General features: G+C 38.7%; 1 protein-coding gene across 3 annotated transcripts in view; it reads left to right on the top strand.

The window, feature by feature from the left end:
• The window catches only part of ERC1 (ELKS/RAB6-interacting/CAST family member 1), a 203,268-nt gene that overhangs the window by 71,864 nt on the left and 108,104 nt on the right, over nt 1–23,300 (top strand). For 2 of the 3 annotated variants that reach the window (XM_063134903.1, XM_063134904.1), the window contains 3 exons: nt 565–758; nt 7,593–7,604; nt 21,047–21,182. In XM_063134903.1, the coding sequence (XP_062990973.1) occupies nt 565–758; nt 7,593–7,604; nt 21,047–21,182 (342 nt within the window). The remainder of the gene's footprint in view (nt 1–564; nt 759–7,592; nt 7,605–21,046; nt 21,183–23,300) is intronic. The other variant, XM_063134906.1, reaches the window with a different exon arrangement.

Raw genomic sequence — 23,300 nt, 5'->3', positions numbered from 1 at the left:
CCCCATGACCATGGGGACGTTTTGGAAGGTATGAGGGGCTGCTGTAAGGAGTCCCTGCATGTGAGTGGAAACCTGTGTGGCTTTGCATCCCTACCCTAATCTTGTGTAGGGAAAGCAAGTCAATCTTCTCCATTCTTACAGAGAGCAGTTCTCGAGTGTTGAAGGAGGAAGAACAAGAGGGAGAGGGACACTGGCATAGAAGAAAACAACCCTTGCAACTATTTCTCTCCTTATAGTTTAGATTTGGGACAGCTGGGGAAATCACCTAATTTTAATTTACCTTTTATTGTAATAAGTACCAGCAGTTTCTTGCACCTTTCTTTCCCAAGTAAGTATGAGTATATCATTTAGTAATGTCTCTTCAGATAGTAACTCTGGGAAGAGCTGTTGCTTCTGGGAAACCCACAGCAGGGACAATGACATTTGTCTGGCCACAGTTGGAAACAGCATGCTGGACTAGGTGGATCCTTGGTTTGATATAGGAGGGCTCTTCTTACATCTGCTCTTTGGAATAGAATGTTTTATGGATTTGAAGGATAATGCTTGGTATACTTTTCTGTTCAGGCTCATGAAGCAACATTGGAGGCCCGGGCCAGTCCAGAGATGAATGACAGATTTCAGCAATTGGAGAGAGAGGTGGCGCGGCACCGAGAAGAATCCAGTAAAGCTCAAGCTGAAGTGGATCGTCTGCTGGAAATCCTGAAGGAGATGGAAAATGAGAAGAACGATAAAGACAAAAAGATAGCAGAACTTGAAAGGTGAGAAGGACATGGGATGTTAGGGGAGAAAAGCCAGGTTTCAGTTATTTGGTGTTTTGTCTCTATAACTAGGATATTTCGTATAAAAAAATTGTTAGCATTTTTCTTAAGAGTTTAAAAGAATTTGCAGTGTTCAAGCTTTTCAGAAAGATACGCCGAGTTTTCTGGAATCTATGGAAATAGGGGTTGGGGAGGTCTGCTTCAGTCTCTGCATTGGAAGAAATGATTGTAGTTCAGTGAAATACTAGTTTTAGTTGCATGCATCCACCTACTTGAGCCTGGAAACTGTATGCTGTTTGTTGTAATATGATTGCTATGGATTATGCTCGGACTTTTACATATGTAACTGGATGTGAGGAGAAATTCTTGTATGAGAAGATGTGTGTCCATACCAAACTTCCCCAACTTGGTGCCCTCTAGATATTGCAGACTACAACTCCCAGCATTCCTGGCCATTGACCACACTGGCTGGAGCTGATGGGAGTTGATGTGCAAAACATCTGGAGGGCACTAAGTTGGGGACGTCAGCTCTAGACCAAATCTCTACCTTATAGCTTGGAAATAGGATTTCTACCGGTTTGTACTACTTTTTTTTTAGAGTGTGGATACTACAAGCCATCTTTTTGTGATAACAACAAGACTTAGGTAATGTTTAAAAACCCCACTAGATTTTAACAACTAACAGCTGGTGACAGGGGAAATCATGGAAGCACAACTTTGAATAGAAAATAAGGGAACAATATCAGTTGTTATTTTTCTTTCTGAACTGCAGTTCTATGCTCTTCAGCGTTTTTTAAAACAGTGGTATATAAATCTTGTTTATAATTTGATCTACTGTTGCCTTGAAATGTGTGTTTTAGAGGTTTATTTCTTGGCTGTGCGTTAACTTTTCCTCTTTTGCCAGAATAGATTTCTTTAACATATTTCATTTGGATTCAATTGCATTATGTCAGATGCCAAGAAAGCCACATAGATTTCGACCACCACCTGAGCAGAATTTTCCTTGGTGGATATATTAATTCTTGAAATGAGATGGTTGCATGGGATTGTCTCATTGCCCAGCTTCTATGCCATTGTTCATTTAACTTAATATTTTAAGGTTGAACTAGATGTAGAATGTGCAAATAGTTATGGGCAATGTTTGTATAAGCTATTGGTAAAAGAATCTACCCCAAATTCCAGATTCTGGGAAAGAGAATTCATGGCACAAAACTTGTTCATCTAATGGTGCTCCTTCTCATTGTCAACATGTGTGGAGACTGCTCAGATGTGGCACACACACAAAACTCAATCCATTAGGCGTACACTATAGTGAAACCTCTGCATTAGAATACCTGCTATGATTTGCTCATTGATAGTGTTTATTCCTGTTTCATTGAAAGAGTTTTAAGAGTTAATTTTTTCCTCATAATTTTCCTTAAATCTTGAACTTTTCTGTAAATGGTGTTTTGATGGCCACAAGGAAAAATAAATTTCCTTTATTGATTCATTCCAAAATGTTGACATGGAAATGCAGAAGCTTTACCCCTCCTACAATTCTCCTTGAACTGAATTTGTCAGATTTTTACAGATATCTTGCAAAACTAACTTTCTCCATCAATATCTAATTTTTGTCCAATTCCACATCTCTGTATCTTGCCAAAATGTCATTTTGGATGTTCCTCCAGAATTAAAGTGAACATGTTGCTGGCAGAACTGTTAAGCTTTCCTCCCAGACTTGTCTGACAGTGTTGAAAATACCGTTCTATTTTAAAGATTTTTAATCCACCTTTTCAGGCTGCATTGCTCTCACAAGGCAGTTTAGAAGATTATAAAATACAGGAAAATGACAATTACAAATAAAAACAAACAAAAAAACCATCAGCCAGCAGTAAAGATATTTTAAAGTGCCAAATGCAGACTGGAACAAAAAAAAATTGAGAGGGGCTATAATATATTCTTGGAAGGGATTCCAAAGTTATGGGGCCACTATTAAGAAAGCCCTGTCCATGTTGCTTGCCAGCATAACAGTTCTTTTAATGCTTGGGACAGCTCATACAGGTGGTTCTTCAGATAATGTGGTCTCAAATCAATTAGACTTTGAAGGCCACACCCAATGCTATGGATTGGGTCTGGAAATGAATAGGCAGCTAAAGTTACTGATAAAGAATATGTGTGTTATGAACTGGGCACCTATCTCTCAGAAGTGTTCTAGCTTTTTTTTTTAATTTAATTTTTTAATTAATTTTTTTTAAAAAAATGCACCTGATTTGCAAAAACTTTGTGTTTGTTTGTTTTGTTTTTGCAGTTCTGTTCAGATATCAAATGTCTAGTTCTCCAGTTCCTCTTACTAACCACTTGCTCTCTGTATTGTCATCCCATAATCACATAATGTCTCATTGATGTTCATTTTGTATTTTCCCCTCTATTTGTCTTTTCTGGCTCTCTTGGTTTGTTTGTGCGTGTGGTTTCTTTGGCAATGCTTCTTCTCAGAAGGCACGCTTCACACAGACTGTCCTCCCCCTACCAGGTGTCTGTCCCTGCACTGCAGCCTGTAGGGGGGTTTGTATGGGACTTTTTAGGAAAGTGAGTTTCTTACAAGGCTGTTGTTTCTTGCTGGTGGAATGTGCTTCGAGCTAGCTGGCTGCAATTTCTGTTGGAGTTTGCTGCAGCCAACATTTTGTGTTTATTTGCGCATGTGCACATTAATTGCATTTTAACAATTCATTCAGGGAACATCAGTATAGTCAGATGTTAAAATATCAGGGTGTTTGGTGCTCTTCAGTATTTCATTTGAACTTTCAGGCATAAATAAAACCTAATGTTGTTGCTGGTGTGTGTGTGTGTGTGTGTTTTAAAAAGGGTGGAAACACTGAAAGATAACACAGCTCCAAAATAACCTCAGAAGCCCCAGAACTTGGAGGCTTCCAAGTTTCCTATGCCCTGCTGAGCTGAAGCCGCAGGGTGGGAGGAGCAGTGGAGGCAATCTTCATCTCCCTGTCCTCTTTCTTTCCTGATTCCAGATAACTTGTATCCTGGCTTCTCCAGTCACCTTACCTCCCCACCCACTGGAACTCCCCCCTTTTAATCCTCTTGTGAGGTCACTTTTCCAACCTTAGGGAGGCAGCCATCATGGTTCTCTCCATCCCTAGCTGCAAGGGGAAGGGGTCTGGGGTCTCCAACTCCCCCTTCTGACTTTGGAGGAGTTCCCCCAAGCCATCCTATGGTCCCTGGGATGCCCTCACAGCTCTCTAGGTGTGTACTTTATAGTCTCTACAATACTTAATGACCACATCACCTTGCACACTATCAAAAAGCTACCCTTAAAATTCATAGAACCTTAAATGCGATATATAAAGCAGCATGTGAATTGCCCAGAGAGCTCCAGCTATTGGGCGGTATAGAAATGTAATAAATAAATAAATAAATAAATAAATAAATGTGAAGTTATAATCAGAAAAAGGGATTGAGAAAGCCTTGGCGTGCAGGAAGAAGTACTTGGATTGTTGGATTGTGTATTATATATACAATTAGAACTCATTAACAATATATACTTTATTTTAAAAATATTTCATTATTGCATCCCTTACTTAACTTTTAGCAAGTGATAAGCTGTCTGTTTTACCACACTGATGATTCCAGTACAGTTTAATCTAATTTGTTGGAGTAGTGTAAATTTCATAGAATAACTTTCACTTGGGGGTTAAAAATAACAGTTTGCGGATTTAAAAATAGAGGTTTGCAGGTTAACTTCCCTTTCCTCTGTCTTTCCTGATTTTTGCTAGATGGACTATTCAGCCCATCTAACAAGGATGCTTCAAGGGGGAGGGAATAGGCTCAGGATAGCGCATATCTTGGCCTCTCCAGTCTCCTCCCCTTCCCACCACCAGAACATGTTTCCCCCCTCTCCAAGGTCAATTTTACACAGCACAGTTCTTTCTACACCGGCTGTGAAGGGATGGGAAAGGGGGATCGGATCCCCCCTCCCCCTTTTGAGTTCAGAGCACTGACACTGATCTCAGTGGGCAGAATCCCCACTATCCCATGGCGCCTCAGACAATGTCTAGGTGCCATAAGATTGCTCCCTTAGTTTGGTAATCTTCTGTGAAGAAAAATTAAATAAAAGGGAACTCAATCCATGTGGATTGAAATTAGGGCAAAGGGCAGTAACTGGAATAAAAATACAGTAGTCTTTTTGTGTGCACCCAGAATTTAAGATAGAATAATAATCCATTTTCTCTATAATACTTATTAGTAGTCATATTGTTGAGTGTAACTATTCTAGTTCAATCAAAAGAAATGGCAAAAGATAAAACCAGGGCAATTCTATCCATGTTAGCTATAGAGATGATGTTTGTCTTGTAGCAATCAAGTTTTAATCCCTCGAGCAATTGCCTATGCCTATTCTGCATTTCAGGAAGTTTGTCTTTCATGCTGAATTCAAAGACCTCTGAGATTGACGAAAGAGTTTTGTTCCTACTAAAGCCAAGTGAAAGTAATTCCTAAATGAAAAGAATTTTTAAAAATGTTGTCCTGCGAATAGTCTCCAGTTTAAGCAACGTACTTCTAAAATATATTCTTGCATGTTAAAACAACAAAATGTCTTGAGATTTTTTAGTTTTTCTCACACTTTACCTAGAATTTTTTTTATATTCCCACTGTACAAATTTATAAAGTTATGTGTCAGGGGTATACACTTTTTGAGGCTTGGAAGAGGGACTGATTCTGAATTTTGTAAGGAATGTGGGTAGCATGTGTGCTTGAAGAGAAATGTTGCTTGCAATAATGGTTGCATTATTTTGTAACGTGAGAGGTTTCATTCTAGCCGATCCTGCTTGCTTAGGCCTGCTTTGTTTGGAGAAATTGCTTGTTCCTTTGTGTTTAAGTCAATTTCACTGATGTAGTTTAAAAGAAAGTTGTGTATTTAAATGTTGTCATAGAATGACTCCACACTGCTCAGCAATTCTGAGCATGTTATAAATGTGTAAAGAAGTTTTTTAGAGTGTGGGGTTAATTTTGATTGAATTGCCAGGTCATAGGCTTCCAACGCTTGCTAGGTTTTTGTTGCCAGCTGCTTAAGTTGGTATCAGTACAAAGTCTTGTAAAACTAATGTACCATTTCTCTTCTTTGAAATATTTGACATTTAAGTAAATCAAGCTCATCTTATTAGTCTTCTTTATGCTGCCAAATTAAAAATATTTCTACTGCTATTTAGAGGAGGTTAGAAAAGTCTGTAATCAGAGGTAACCTGCTCCATTGTCTTTTCCTGACTTCTATATTTTCCCTTCCCCAATCCCCAATGAGTTTTCAAAATAACTTCAGACTGATTTTGACCCAAAGTGAATAGGCTCTAAACCTGTAACAGCTTTTGTTGATGAAAACTTCCTGTTGGTTCTAAACCTTCACAATAGAAATTTAACCTTTAGCTGATTTGACCCACCCTCTTTCTAACCACATCTCTTTGAAACAGTCTTCAGTTTCCAGGAATATGTATTGTTGATTTATTTAATCCAGTGAAATGTCTTGGAAATGAGGTACATTTTTTCAGAAATTTAGAGTACAGCCATTTAATTTTATCCAAATCAGCATGATTTTGAATATAATATCTTTAAGTAGGCTTAAACTAGTTAACAAATTATATGTGGAAGGAAGCCTTTGAGTAATACAGGGTAAGAAAATAAAGAATCACTAACATTACATAATAATTATATTTGCCATAGAACCAGTCTGTTGAGTATTTAATTGAGCACTTAAATCACACTGAGTAATCTTTTGCAGCAGTCACGAAGAGTCGGAAGCAACTGAACGAATAAACAACAACAATCTTTTGCATCAAGCAGTATAATATTGGAAAGGGTTCCTTGAGGAGGAAGAGTGGGGTCTGGGTTAAAATTATAACAGTGACTACTTAAGAGTCAACTGTATCTTGTAAAACATTTTTAGAACTTGCTAAAACAAGAAGAGATAATGTTGCAAATTGGTACTCCCTTCTTTAATTTTCTCTGTAGATCTCATATTTATCAGTGAAATTGACTGTGGATGCATCTGATAATAGGGTACTAGAATTAACACCAAAAGGGCAATAATGAACTCATGGACCCATGGCTGTGAGGTAATCTCCAATGGGTAGTCTTTAACACTTCTACTGCTCAACAGTATTGCAGAGAGCTGTCTAGAAGTACTATGTTCATTATTGTTTTTAGATTGCACCTTATGTAATAGACTTGAAGTATAGCTGACTTAAGGAAAGCAACCTTGTGAAAACTTTTTTCTTATATGTGTCTAGAGTTTGTTCAAAATAATAAGACTTCTAGTTTTCTTAAAGCTTTACGAGTAACATGTGAAGGCTTGCAGTGTTTTAGTTCTCTTAATTTTGGTCTCATTAAGATAATCTGTTGCAATAAATTTTAAACTTGAGAGGGGAGGGGGCAGCCTGAAGAAAGTTCTCAGTCTTCCCAGAATTGCCAGCTTGCTAACATCTATGTTTCATAAAAGATTTCCTCAAACAGCAGATAGTTGCTTTCCAGTGTGATCCCTACTGTGTTTGGAGTTTTCTTTCACTATTGCTTCAAGAAACAAATTGCAATCAGAAGAAGACTTTCCAGAACACACCTTGTATATAGAATGGTGTAATCTAATTTGGTGATATATATATATATTTATTGATGGGAAGCTTACCAAAACGGTGGGTTTTGATTGAAAGTGCCTTGTCTTTCTTTCTTGTCTTGCTTTCTGATGCCATGCTGCTCTTCTGTCACTTTTCTTGATGTGTTAACTTTGGGGTGTATTCTCATTAACCTTTTCTCTAACTTTCTCTTTCACATTTCCTACCCTGGATTTGCTGCTTGCTTCAGCCTCACTTCAAGGTCAGTATGTTAATTTAAGGATTTTATTAGACTGGTACATCTTATTATTATTATTATTATTATTATTATTATTATTATTATTATTTATTTATTTATATAGCACCATCAATGTACATGGTGCTGTACAGATTACACAGTAAATAGCAAGACCCTGCCGCATAGGCTTAAATTGAAGTGCTGAAACACTGAAGCCCATTTTATCTCTTGTAGTGGGGCGGGTGGGGGGAGAAATCATGATCACTCTAATAGGGGCTATGACTATTTTGGGTTTGTTTTGCTAGCCAGTTGGTAGTAACTTACACCACCAGATCCTCCATAACCCTCCTTCGCTTAGAACAGTAGGGTTTCTTCCAGCTGTCGAGTGTACTACTTGAGAGTAGATAGACAACCAGCCAAGCCCCCAGTCTCCACTAGCTAGCCCTAACCGCATTCCCTCCATCTCTGACTCGTTAGCATGTAACCAAACAGTCTAGATCACATAGAGAGAGAAAAAGAACCCTCTTTTAAGTTTTGTCAGAAATCAACGTGCAGTTTCCAATTTAAGAAACAGTACAGGTCTACAGTAAAGAGAACGGGAGAAACAAAGTAGTCATGGAAACAAAAAACTTACTAACTCATTACAATAAATTACCACATGTAGGATTTGCACCCAACATTGGAAGTGAAGGAGAGGCAGTGAAGGTTCCATGTGCCCACCCAATGGAACCTCTGCCCAATTAATTATTCAACCAGGTATGAAGCAAGTAAGCAAAAGACACTAATTGCCACCTATTAGAAAAGGTTGGAAAAATTACATGTAGAGAAATTATCTTGACCAGCAGAAACAGACTGGATATATAAAGGCTTCAAAATTACATGCACCATACTAGAAGCCTGATAAGTAGATAGGTGCCCCAGCCCAAAATGCCTACAGCTATAGGGAAATGGACACTGAGAAGCAGCTCAGCATCACAGGGACATTGAACTACTAAATAATAATTTATAGCATAAAACTAGAATGTCCTGACGTGTTTATTGTTCTTTATTCAGACTTTGGAAATATGCCACCCACAATGATGAGCAGGCAAGAGTGAGACAGAAAAACACATTTATTGGCTTTCTCCCACAGCTATGTACACTATAAGCTATATGAATAAGATGCCGTATAGTCTATTCATTGTAGTCTATATGGCATCTTATCCAAACTCAGATTTTCCAATTTTTGCCTGGTGGTGAGGGAGGGGCCAGTATAGCACTTCCCATTTGTGGCTAGGGTCTTATAGCCTACGTCTGTGTCTGTGCAATGCATGGTTGTCAGACCCTTCAAACATTTACTCCATCTTAATGATTTATCCCTGTGTGTGGGTGAAAGTTTCACCTCTGATTAAAACTGCAGTTGAACTTTTATCTGACCATCACTGTTTGTTATGATTGGAGAGTTGGGATGAATGGCATCTTAGAACATGTTTACTTCCTGGAGGCCAGTACCTTTGGTTTTTCTTCTTAATTCTCTTTTGTGTGCTCTCTGGCATTGATAACTACATTTCTAGGTTATCCTTTCTCAGGATTCACCATTATAGATCATGGTTGTTTCCAAAATAATTTGATGAGATCCCTTATACGAGGAATAAGCTAGCTGTTATACACCAGCCTTCCCCAACTTGGTACCCTCCAGACATTTTGACTTCAACTCCCATCAGCCCTAGTCAGGAAAGCCCATGGCCAGGAATGCTGTGAGTTTTAGTCCAAATCATCTGGAGGGCATGAGATTGGGGAAGGCTGATATACATTATATCAGTACGGATTATTTGGAATTAATTTCTCTAAATATTTATACTGTGGCTTTAGGGGCAGAAGACTGCTTGTGGAGTAAGACTGAGAGAATTGACCAATCTTTTTCAAAAAAATTGTTTATGTAGTGTTGGATGTTTGCAAAATTTTAAGTATTCAGAATATAGACTGCTCTGAATGTTATGCCAAATGTTCCACGTGTTTCTTTTTCGTAACTTGCAAGTATAATCAAAAGGAAGTTATTAAAGTTCCAAAAATATTTGTATAAGCAAAGTTACAACAAAAGCCTGTGTTGAGCTATTGATCAGCATCCCCACTGGTAATAACTCCACTTACCCATATATAGAGGAGGATAAACTTGGGAAGCAAGAATAACAGTAACACTACCTGATTTCATCGCCTCTAGTGGGAGAAAAATTAAAAACACATTGTTACTGTAATTCATATCCTGTGTGTGCCATAGAACCCCAGAAAATTCAGCATGTGGCTTTATTAATGCCATATGGGGGAGGATGGTGAAATATGGAAGACAGGGCTGGCAAATCCCAGTGTTTTGCCTAGCCAGGTATGTTTCCAGTCAGGTCTGAAATACTCTGGAGCAAAAGACCATAAAGGATTTTTTTTTTCAAATCCAAGCAAAGCAGTGCTTTAATTTCAGATTGGGTAAGAAGCCAGCAGGAAAGAGATCTTATCACATTTCACCAGCTAGACGTGAGCAATACTGAACATGTGTTTGCCCTAAAGGCATATGCCAGAAGCTTGCAATGAAATGGCATAATTGTCAGGGAGTTTTGTTTAAAAAAAAGAAAAGAAAAAAGGGGAAATGGTGTAAAGGCTCTAATTGAAAAAGCCATCTCTATTCTCCAGAGGAAAATAGCCAACTGTTTTTTTCCTAGCTACAAATAGTTGCAATTTCTTCTAATAAAATACATTTAGCAGGACTAGAATCTATTTTTAATATTACAGATGGGAGAACTTACCCTACTGAGTCATGTGGTGCTTGCCAGAACTTCCATCAGCCATCCCCTCCTGTAATCTTCCATAAATGGCCCCTTTACAACCACTATTTGGACAAATAGGCTGCCATTTTTACACAAAATAGTGGCTCAGCAAGGAATTGGGCAGGTGCAGGGATCAGCGGACTGATGTCCAGGGGGGCTGAGCCAGCAAATTCTCGCCGGGCTCAAGCCCCAGCCAGCTGACCACACCATCCATATTGTTCAGGGACAGAGGAGGCTGCCTTTCAAAGAGAAAAGCATGGAGCACAATATTTTCATTTACCATGTTTATGTAAAAAGTTGACATTAGAATATATCTTCATGTTAGTATATCCCAAAGTAAATAAATTGCATCATTAGAAGGATAATTTAGGTTATCATTTATTTTATTTATTTTATTTAAGGATTTTTATGCCGCCATTCAGCCAAAAAAGGCTCTCATGGTGGCTTACAAAAGTATTTCTTGACAGTCCCTGCCCACAGGCTTACAATCTAAAAGACATGACACAAAAGGAAAGGGCATTGGGAGGGAGGAGGAGGAGGGGGAAAAGGAAAGCAAATTCAGGCACTACAATCTTAGTTGGAAAGTTCAGCAGTTACAGGTGACAGCAGGAGGGAGGGGGCTCTCAGCTAGAGCTGGAGCCAGGCACGGTGGAGAGGTGCCTGGCTGCTGCTTCCTCCCTCACTGGTGGCCTCTGCAGAGACATTTTTTAAACTTTAAAAAATCTTGAAATCTTTTGTTTTGACTTAATGTGTCTCAGATTATTCAAGGAAATATAACCTGCAGGATTTTTCATTAATAATGAATAAAGTATATGAAGCTATTAATGACAAAGTAGACCGTTTTTGTTTTTGTTTTGTTTTCTGTATAAACCATATGAACCTGTTTTATGTTACCAAAACTGAATCAAAATTTGCTCCAGCAGATAGCATCTAAGTTGCTTTTTGCCACCGGTGCAAACAAACAGGTGGCACAGTTTGGCAGTGAACCAAGTGGGATGCCTTACAAGTTCAGTGGCTTTCAACTCTCCTTTATGCTTTTCTACTTGATCTCCAAGACATTTGGGAGGATCAGGGAACAAGACACAGCTACAGTTTTCATCAACCCAGGTTACTCAGGCACACCTCAGCTACTGATCTAGTGGTTGCCTTGATCAAAGCTCTGTGATACCTATTAGTAATACCAGAACTGCTTCTTCCTTCTCAATTACAGCAATTCCATACGACTGCTTAGAGGTTGAATGGCAAATCCCTGATGTTTATCTCACTGTGTTTTCCACTTCTGATCACAAAATCTTATGCTATGAATAATATACTTAGAATATATATAATACACCTGATGTAGCTATTCAGGAAAGTTTGCTCTTGGAGCTACAACCTTAAAGCATTCCTTTGGGATGCTTTAGAGCCTGGTCTCCATCTCGATACATGAAATATACAGGTATTGGGTCCTTCGGGCACAAAGCATTGCTCTTCTCCTCCAGTTAAGAATTCCCTAAGAGTCAGTTTTTAACCATCCCTTCCACAGCAGATGTCATTGTAGAGTTGGGTTTTAAGGAATACTCCTTTGAGTAGCATCTCTGAAAGTTCTAGCCCTCAAGAGCCTCTTTTAATAGCCATAACGTATGCACCCAGGGTATTGGATCCAGAGGGAGAGGGGGTAAGAAATTGTTGTTGTTGTTGTTGTTGTTGTTTATTAATAGGGATCCCTCATGTATACCAAAAATGCAACCTTTCATAGGGCTCAGTAGCTGATATTATCTTCTTGCGCTTGTCCATCTATACCTAGAGAACAGTGGTGTTAAATTCTATACAGACTGCGCTAAGCTTTTGTGCAAGCATAAGAACCTGTTTGTCATCTTTGGGCCTTCCTTGCTAGGGGAAAAGGGGGGCTATTGCTACTCATCTCACTGGCTGAGAGATTGTATTGCCTTTTCTTACTTCATATTTGCAATTCACAGATACCATTCTAGTTGAGGGGCACAGCTCTTTTGGAGCTTTCTGAGCAATCACACATACACACTCATTTGAGGTAGGTGTTCATTAAAAGGTAATCTAGCTAGTTTGCCAACCCTAAGTAGGACCAGGTAGTGATTAATAAAAATATTTGGGCATGAGGGCTTAATTCTCTCCTTCAAATGTACTGCTTTTAAACATCCTATCGGGTGATCCACTATGCCCACTCTGCATAATAATAAGATTCTTGTTATAGGAGTTATGCAGTCTTTTCCACTCTGTTTAGCATTGAAGAAGCCACAATTCCATGCTGTCTTGGTAGAAATTCCACCTATTTTTGTTTGAAATAGTTCTTTGACAACTCCTATGCAGTTTTTGTTTGGGATGTCAACTGCTGGATTGCTTACCCATTTTGGAAATTGGTTGGAGGTTTTGCCTTCTGGGAAGTGGCCCTCAAGTAGAAAAGAAATTCACCAGGGAATTTCCTTAGCTTAACTCCTGGTAATCCTTTACTGCTTGGTGCTCTTTGCTAGGATTGCTTTTTGATGGAATACCCAATATCTGTTTGCCCAGATAACTTGTCTTGACTGATGCATGTACCCCATCCACTTGGTATTAGGCTTCCATTCTTGTGCTTCTTACACTAAACCAAATTTGCTAAAGTTATGAGAGACGAGAAGTATTTACAGTATCTCTTTTGAATAAGCCACATGTACGTCTAACCCATGCTTCTTCAGATAGCTGGCCTTCTTGGAAGAAGATATTATACTGTGTGGAAGGAAGAAATAGAAATAATGATTTATCTTATTGATATAGGATTTCATAACCTGAGGGATAGATTAGAAGCCTTCTAGATTCACTGAAAGGATAAGTGTAGGGTTGCAGATTCCCTGATTGCTGTGTATATGAATGGACAGGGGGAGGAAGTTTGTGTAGGAGCTGTGGGCTGAGGGAGATGTGGAGTTGTAGGGTATAAGAGCTGTATAGGGGAATGAAATGGTGCTGGAAGAATATAGGTTTCCCCACCAAAGCTTTTAGGTTGGGACTATGAAGGCAGAAGATTTACTAAGTTTAAAAATGATTCCATGGTTTGCAAATTTATTCTACTTTATTTATTACATTTTTATACCGCCCAATAGCCGAAGCTCTCTGGGCGGTTCACAAAAATTAAAACCATAATAAACATTTAACAACATCACAGCAGGCAGAGGAACTGTTAAGTGCAGGTTTGGGTGGGACAAAGATCTGAGGAAACGACACAGGTTGAACTTCTGCCTGTCATGTAGTTGTAAATGACAGAGAACCTGCCAGTAAGGAAGGTGGCAGCTGTGTTAGAATCTCAACATGACTTGAGATATAGGCTTGAGATCCAGATAAAAATTCTGATCCCAGAAACTATTGGGGGGTGGTAAAAACTGCCTTTGCCCAAGAGAGATTTCAGCCTGTCATCTCACCCCCAGTTCTTTTCAAATATATGCTGCTGACCTGCAGGCAGCTACCAAAGGGCCTTGGCTATTTGTGGCCTCTGCAGAGTTCTAGTCCTCTTCTATGGCACCCTACTTCTGCAGCTCAGCATCCATGTCACTGAGGAAGAAAAGCCTGGAGAAGAGAGAGTGAAGGGGGACAGGCCAGCGCTCTTCATCTCCCAGAGAGTCTGCCACAATCCCAGCAGACTAGGCACAATGGGCAGGAGGGTAGAGGGCAAAGTGCTGATATTGGCTAGTAATGACTCATTTGAATTAATGAGAAGACTTAACTGGATAGAGTTGCAGCCAAGAATGAATCTGCTTCCAGATCTGACTACATCTTTGACCTCTCCTGAAACCTATTTTAAGAGTTTTGTACAAAGCTGACTTCTCCTATCTACCCATTTCAGTTTTCAATTCTACTTCCCTTTCCCTTCCTCTATACTTATCTGTACATGGAATTTGTTTTTAGGACCTGGATTTCCTGGTTTCAGGAAATAAAATCGACCTACCCCTCTCTGAAAACCCATTTGGGGCTTCTTGCTGGCACACATACAACAGGCTAGTTATATTTTCATGACTTTTATAACAACAAGCACTGTTTTCATTGGCATTGGTTACCTTGTCTTATAAATGCCATGGAAAAGTGAAGAGCAATGTAAGAAAATGGCGAGGACTTGTGGCAAAAGCTCATGATCAGAACTCCTAATTGACTATTTGAACTTACTAGTATTCATTTTAACAGTGCTGTATTAACTCTCGTCAAAGGTTTTTAGCTTTTGGATTGTGTCTGAGGCATACCTGAAAAGAGATGAGAAATTAATCTATTTGAGGAGCACTGCAGGGTGAATTTCATGTTTATTTACATAGTGGGTTGAGGGCGTTACTCTAAAAAAAAACACGTGTCTGACATAAATATCACACTGCTGGAAAAGCATCATATTGATATCTTAGAGAGTATAGTATTTTCTTCCCGAAATATTTGTAAGAGGCAATAGAATCTTCCAAGGTATAGACTCCAAAACGCATTTAAACCCTATCATTGGTGTCTCTAGGACTGTAAAGCAAGCTTTCATTTGAGGAGGAGCTTCTTGTTCACATGGAACACTCAGCTGATTTCTCTCTAGAAGTTGGTACCATAACAGTTTGTCTCAAATCATGAGATGATTATGGATCTTATAACCCATGCATACAATGAAAGCACAGCTTTTTGTTTGGTCTTGTGTTTCTTCTGAGTACACACTGAAGAAAGACGTTTAACCACATTGCTTATTACATATTTCGGGACTGAACTGGGTGCATATTAAATATTTACTGCACTGTGTAAAAACGTAGTCACTCTCTTTTATCTATTGTCCTTGCAATCTTTCCACACCCACTTTCTCAATCATCATTATCTCATCTGTGATCATGACAACAATTTTAAAATTCTGGTGAAGTCCAATTTCATGCAAATTTCTTCTGGAATACTTAGTAGATGATCATTGTTTTAATGGCAAGAGGTTGGTGGGAGGGTGCATTAAAGGCCTGAACTGGAAAATGATTTAAATGAAAACATCCTACAGGTTAACATCACTATTAACATTTTTATAAAGCTGTAAGATGATAAAACAAAAATCAAATGGGCAACAGCATAGAAAAGGGCAAAAAAAGAAAGAAAAGACAGCGAGAAAGTATGACTCTTGTAAAATGAGTCAGATTTTCAGTCATTACCTAACCTTTCCATGAAATTTATCTTTCAAGGTGGCCTTTCTCATGTCAGTAATATCTTTAAAGGGTTAGCTTTGTGAATCCCTTATAGTCTTGATACTAAATAGAAGCATGGGAATAAATTGATTCACTGGCCACATTAAGAGTCTCCTAAGGCTCGAAGAACATTACACTTCCAGTTTTCTTCCATAGATGGCATACTTGCAAAGAGAACAGTCTTTAGCATCTTAAATGTCAAGAAGCCTCTTCAGTTAACTGTCAGCAGAACAGATGGGATGCAGACAGGGCCCTAATCTTCTCTGGGTCATCTGCTGAAGCAAACAAGGTCAAAAGAATATCTAATCAAAGGGTATCCACATGTCTAATGTTGTTGGTACATATCTGAACAGTCACTCTTTGGCTAACTGCTTTTAAAGCCTCACTTATCTCAAATAGCATTTCTTAAACTTTGTTACATTGCAGGATACAGTTCTGGTTTGCTTGTTCTTTGCTATGTTTGGGAGGCGGAGGCATTCAAAAAGCTCCTGCACAGCAGTTGATCCTCAGAGTGGTAGTAGCATATACAAACAAATTCTCTCATATATAGCCTGGAACTCTCTAGATGAAGTGGAATGTCAACATCAAAACTTTTCATGTAGTCTCCATGTTGCTGCTGTGTCCTGAATAATAGTGCCTAGATTGATAAAACAACTTCAAGACACTGAGCATGTACAAATGTGGCACCTTTACCCACTACCTAGGAACCTTTCTCCTTTTCCTTAACTCTGTGCATTTCTTCTTTCAGTTGGAGAGCAGCTGTAGCCTCTGATATTTCTGCCATAGCTGCTTGCACTGTTAAAGAACAAGCCATTTTAAATTTCAAATTAAAAAACTTCTTACAATTTTATGTCCATTATTTATGTTATGGTCTTGCAAAATTTATCTAAAAATTTATCTAAAAATCTAAAAATTTCCAAGAGCCACCATCACCAGTGGTCTGCTGACCACAGTTTAGGAAAAGTGACCCTAAAGTAACTAGTCATTGTGGCTTTTATAATGCATGCTTTTAAAGACATTAATACATCATTGTGAGTATATATGACATGCATTTATTTTTGAGAATTAAATTTCATGTATTTGGTGTTCAGGACTTTGATAAGTTAACTGTAGTTAACTGGATCTGTGGTTCTCAAACAGAACTCCTCTTGGCTCAGTTTCTGTGTGTTTAAGTACTAATAAATAAAAAAAGCAGATCTATACATTTGCCGAATACAGACACTAGGGGGATAGAATGTTCCAGTCCTTACGTAGGAAGCAGCCTTATTCCACTGTTCCATCTAGCTTGGTATTGTCTACACTGACTGGCAGCAACTTTCCCAACCCTACTTGGAGATGCTTGACCTCTGAGCCACAGCGATTTCCTCGACGCTACTCCCCATTTGTCATTGCTCTATCTTTGGCAATAGTCACAATCAACAAGGGCAGTCCTGCTTTTTCAGAACTAGCCTTCAAGCCTTGGAGATGAGAAATTCCTCCAATTCAGGAACTGCATTCAGACTAGCGGGATGGCTGTCGACCTTCTGCTCCCACTCCTGTTTTGTGGGGAGGGAGGGTGAAAACCTCAAGTGTATCCCTCCACCCACCCTGATGGCATTGCTCCACCCCAAGTTTTCTGTAGGAACTACTAGAATGAATTTGATTTTGCTGGTCTGTGACCGTAATAAATAAATTATTGATTGGAGAATGAAAGAATATTTGAGAGCCTTTACTTCTGATGTATTAAGCCCTGTTTTTCATCTTTCATCCCCTCCTCTTGAAAATGGGTGTCAAAGTCAAGCTGAAGATTGAATTTGAAACACAAAATTGTGTCCTTAACATGCACACCAGCTATAGTCCAGTACTTCTATCTTCAAAGGAGATATCTCACTAAGGAATATCTTTTTAAAAAATTATAAGATTCAAACAAACGAAAAAGAACAAAAAAAAACACTTTAAAGGTGTTCGTTTTAGTATTACAGCATTCTAAAAAGAAAAAGGAAAAAGAGATTATACATAAACTTCAATAAAAGCAGACAAAATATCCGTATATAGGTCCATTTGCAAGTGTCACCTTTATAAGCATTCTTTCGAATGTTAAGAACACAAGAAGTGCCATGCTGGACCAGACCAAGGATCCATCTAGTCCAGCACTCTGTTCACACAGTGGCCAAGCAGCCAGGGACCAACAAGGCAGGACATGGTGCAACAGCACCCTGCCATCCATGTTCCCCAGCAGCTGGTGCACACAGGCTTACTGCTAGTGTTAAGTCTTCAGTCCATTTCATTATAGGAGGTGAGCATTTAGCCTTCTGGTGTTTTAGTATCAGTCTTTTGGTGCTCAAAACAGCATGAAAAATCCATTTACACTGAGCATGTGTTAACTTCTGAGAAGCAGGTAAATAGTTTAAAATAATAAAAGGGTATTCCAATATGAAGTTTATCCATATAATAACTTCCTCCCCAAAGGGAGTAACTGTTGGGCATTTTTAAAACATAAGATCGAAGGAACACCTCCAACAATTAGCCTAGTTAGACAAACCTTTATTGAAGAGGTGTGGTGTCCAGTAGACACAGATTTGCTGAATAAGACATGACTGAAGATCTACAGATACTTCAGATGCAGATGCCAAAGCAGCAGTCTATTGATTAGGGAAATAGCACAATCCAATTCCCTGTTCCAAACCTGCTTAAGACTCTGTGTATCTTATTCACTGGCAATAAGTATTTATAAACAAGAATCATGAGTCAATATACCTGATCAGCTTCAATAAGTGTTTCCAATAGCAAGGGGGAATCTGAGGCTGTGAAAGCAGTGGGACCAAATCTGGATGCTTACAAACGTTGTAATTGCAAGTATTATCATTAAGCTGTAACAGGCAAATCAAATTTATCTTGCAAAGCCAAAAATGAGAAAAACTCATCATCAGCACCCAATAATTGATCTAAAATTTTAAAAAATCATCTTATCCATCCAGGTCCACCAGAAAAACATTTTCTTTATGATTTTTAAATCTGGATTTCCCCATAGAATCAATTTGACGCGAGGAAAATGGATCCAACTGTAATTGTTACGTTATACACCACACAACACTGAGGTGTATGTTATATCTTTCCTGTTCTCCTTGAAATAGCCTCTGGTTTTGAAATTGAAATGTAGAATTGATATGCTTGTCAAGAACACCGCCTTTGATTTGCTAGCACTGTTGTGCAAGCACTAGCGGTGCAATTCACTTTGTGGTATAATTTACCCATTCCCTACCAAACTATCTCTAGTCCTTCATCTGCAAATGAATGTTTAAAATAAAAAAATGTAAGAAAATTTGCTTGAAACATAGAATTATGACCTGAACATGCATTCCAGATTTTGTTCCTCTATCTCACTGTTTAACAGATTTATCAGATTACCATTTTTTTTAAAAAAAGTTAAAATTCCAGGTGACCTAGTTAAACCAAAAGCCTCACTTTGTTCATCCAATGAATAGCAGATATTCACTTACATGGGGAAAAGTAAATGTGTAGCCTTTAGTGATTCCTGTATCTTGAGTAAGAAACTGCTTTTACTTCCTGCCTTACCTGTGTCACAGCCCGCTTTATCCATTTAACTCAGCAGAAGCCATTGATAATTGAGCCATCCCTCAACCCTTCATATGCAGAGTTCTGCTTCAGAAGCTGTTACTTACAAACAGCAGAGGAGGTTCAAACTATAATATGACTATCATTTCACATAGGATGGGTGGGGAGGCTGTGTATGTGTTGCAATGCTTCCCCATGCAAAACGCTCCTATGCATATAAAGGGCTAGCATCTCTAGAAGAAGGCTAGGCTAGAACGCTTCTGTATCAAAGCTAATTTCCTGTATGGATAAGTTTGAGGGTGGTGGTGATGTGAGTCCGCCATCTGCAGTTTGAAGCAGAGTAGTTCAGACGCAAGTTTATCACCTCCTCTGGTGTTAGAATTGTGCCAGAGTGTGATGTAATGTTGGAACTTGCTTACCCAGATAGTTGTTTAGTTTTAAGGTATTTCCATGTCTGGGATTAGAGGTAATTCTTTTTCCTTTTAAGATGCAGCCACTGGTGGATTGTGAAGATTAAAGGGTTCTGAAATCTATTATGCAAGTTCTCTAAGAAGCTCTGTTCATGAAGAACTTCCACTCATTTCTCTTCCCTGTTTAACCTATACTTCTGTAATGTTGTAGTAATCTTACTCCAGGATGGATAACATAGAAAATGAGATACTTTTCCTGACTTGTCATTAGAAGTATTACCTCAGATTTGCAATGTGTGCGGGTTTCTGTCATGTATTTGAGCAACACTTTGGCTTTCTTTTTCTGTTATGAAATGATGTGTAGTTTCCATATGTAATCTTAAAGCTGTCTGAAGTGATAGTCACATTTCTGGAAGATGTAATGCTGTAGGTTTCAGTGACTATATACTCATCATGTCTTTTTTCACTTAGTATATTTGTTTTGCACAGTAACACTTTCACAAGATTTTGTCTGATTTGGAGTTGAGATCTCTTGCTTTAACAATGGGGTCCTTCATTGAATAGCTTTGCCAAATATACAGCCTTGTTTAAAACATAAAAGAATATATCTAATCTCTAATAAATCAGGTGGGGCAGGGGGCCTGGTTGGTACTAAGGGAGGTGTCCATGGGGACCACATTGGACATCCCAGATCTAGGGCAGTATCTGCCTGCACATTAGCGGGATCTACTGCCAGTGCAACAGGAAGTTAGCAGATCTGCAGTGATCAGAAACAAGCAAAACGCTAGTGCAACAGAAATAGGAGCACAGCAGTATTAGATACTGTCCCTCGAGTGTGTGTTTAGCCATTCTTCACAAGTGTACCACAAATACTTCATTAGTTTCTGAGAGTTGTTTTTCTATAATGCCCCAATTCTAATGTTTTTTTAAAGAACTGTTTTTTTTATTCTGCAATAATTCCATATACACAAATTAACGTGCTGATTCATTAGTAAGTTGTTACTTTAAGTTGGACCCCAAGTGAAATATTTTTAAAACATATGAAGCTAAAGCTCCATTTTATTTCACTTATCTTTTGAGAGTGCTGTTTTAACCATGACAAATACATGTGTAATGGAAGACTGTTTATTCAGGGATTTTGGATTTCTCCAATAAATTCCTTATTGTTATAGGGTGGGCTTTTATAACTAGTACACTTAGTATATGAAAAATTGTCTACAGTGATGGGGGGCAAGGCAAAAGGGTACTCGTGTGTATGTAGTAAGAAGATACTGAAAATTTCTGTAATCCTGTTTCATTGTTAAATCTGCAGTCCTATAATGATGAAATTAAGTGTCCAATTATCAGGTTATAAAACAGACTCAAAATTAACTGCTTGTTTCATCATGCTCAGTTTTCCTATGTTGAAGATCTTTTCTCTGAAGAGCCTCAACGCTTGCATTTCTTTGGCATGAGCACATTTGCCAGGCCAATGCTCCTATAACTGCTGTTCTCAAGTTTAGGTTGCACAAGTATTTGAGTACTTGCTTTCCCTTTCACAGGCAAATCAAAGATCAGAATAAAAAGGTAGCAAACCTGAAGCACAAAGAACAAGTGGAGAAGAAAAAGAGTGCACAGATGTTGGAAGAAGCAAGGCGGCGGGAGGACAATCTTAATGACAGTTCCCAGCAATTGCAGGTAACATGAGATCACATGTCTGATACAAGGCCATCTTTAACTTGAGCTTTCTGCCTCACTTGCTTCTTTGCTTTCAGACTTATTCATAATAAAGGAGCTGCTTTGTGCTTAAAAGAGAAGCTTTACCTCCCCCACACACCCCCCAGCTTTCTGGGTGTGACCCATTCAGCTACAGCAGTTTGATCCCTTTTGTGGTAAGTGAGTAAATAGGGCTTCACTTCAGCTGTAAGTTACTGGAACAATATCATCTGCTCATCCAGTTTAAGATGGTTATAGAGTCTTGACTTCTGATTCTGAAAATTGTCTTGTTTAATTGTTTTGGGATATTTGGACTTTTGTTTAGTGAAGAAAAACTGAGAAGCACACATGCATCAGTAAGTATTCTTGGAGTTACTGAAATACTTTTCTGGTTCTTTTGGCACATATAATTTTCCACTGTTTAGTTTCACACCTGTTCATTGCATATTTCCTTCCATCCACAAAGCCACTGACATAGTACCACATTGTCATCAATGACTCCTCACAGAATATTTCACAGCATGAAATAGGCTTATTGTAACAACACTATGGACAACCAAGTTCACTTGTAATGGAAGCTGAGTTGATGTGAACATACTCCATCTTAACAACTTTTCTCTGAGGGAGGAGTTAAATTGAAAGAGGGGAAAAAATAAAATTCTAATGTCCTGACCTAGTCATGCAAATTTTACCAGAATAGGGCCTGCTCTGCATCTTCCAGGATACCTTGATTCCTCTTCAGAAAGCAGGAAACATCTCAGAAATCTACATAAGGTTCAATAATAATTTCTTTCTAATGTTCCACATTTCTAAGCCTCTGGCTCCGTTCAGACAACATTTTTCTCAAAGGTGGTTTTAGAACTCCACAGTGGAGTTTTTACACCATCGTTGAGTAATGAGTTGTCTGGCGGGAATAGAAAACACTCCCCCTAGAATATCAACACTGTGCAGAGGAGAGTTCCTGCACAACTGTTGTATGTCATGTGACGGGCTCCACGGAGTTTTCCATTGTTTTGAGTTGACTTTTCCCACTGGCTACAGAGTTCTCTGACAAGAGTGGCAAGGAGGGAGTGCTGCCCGGATTGTTTTTCTCAGTGATGGCTTATGGGATACCATCGGGAGGATCGTGGGAGGAGGAACTGTCAATCAAATGTCATATGAGCCAAATAAACATTGGGGAGGATGTTGCAAGCTGATGTGGGACTATGGAACAGGTGTAGGAAAAGGACACAAGAAGTAAGAAAGAGTGGTGGCTATTGGTTCTGCTGATTATACAAGGACTCACCTGACCTTCATCCATCTTTTATGAAAATGCTCACTATTGAGCCATTAGTTAGTGAAGGAGTGAAGGGACATAACTTCTAGCTCACCTTTAAATATTGGCACTGAACTATTGGAAGGTAGATGGGAATGTGCCTCTAAATGTCTTACTCTGCTTTGGCGTCGAACTAATAATACTGATATGCTTCATACATAGGTATTTAATGGCATTTGGCTGGCAATTTCTCAGATGCTTGAAGGTGTTAATCACCAGTTTAAATTAGTTCTCTTCTTCAATTGACTTATTGGACAGTCACTTTCTGCATTCAGTAGTGGACTTAATTTAATTGTTTCAATAGTTTTATTTATTTATTTATTACATTTTTATACATTTTTATGCACCGCACATGCAGTGTGTAACATCCACAGTTATACTGTGGCGTCCTTTTCAGTGAGGCAAAAATAAATAGGATTGAACCAAGAGAAATTGAAATGCAGAAAAGAGCCATAGTAGATGGCTCATTTTGGCCTTGCTTTACTCAGTAATGCCATTTCACCCTGCAGTGTGTACTGATGGTGCTAAATTCTAAGATCAGTATAGCTGGTTACATTTGATGAAAGTACAGTGTCGTTTCTAATCAATTCAGGAACAATGTTTGGAAACACTACAAGAACCTAGTTGTTTTATGCATACACTTATGATGAACAAGCTAGATAATGCTTGAGGTAAAATATTCTGTAGTATGAAGTTAGACTAGCTTAAGTCCAATCAATTTCCATGGGTATCCTCTAAGTAGGACTAACATTGGATATACCCATTTCCCCCCTTCTCTGTACATT

This window comes from Elgaria multicarinata, chromosome 9 (genome assembly GCF_023053635.1).
Source record: "Elgaria multicarinata webbii isolate HBS135686 ecotype San Diego chromosome 9, rElgMul1.1.pri, whole genome shotgun sequence".
Classification (NCBI taxonomy): domain Eukaryota; kingdom Metazoa; phylum Chordata; class Lepidosauria; order Squamata; family Anguidae; genus Elgaria; species Elgaria multicarinata.
Note: the sequence above shows the minus strand (reverse complement) of the source record. Positions and strands in the feature narration are given on the sequence as shown.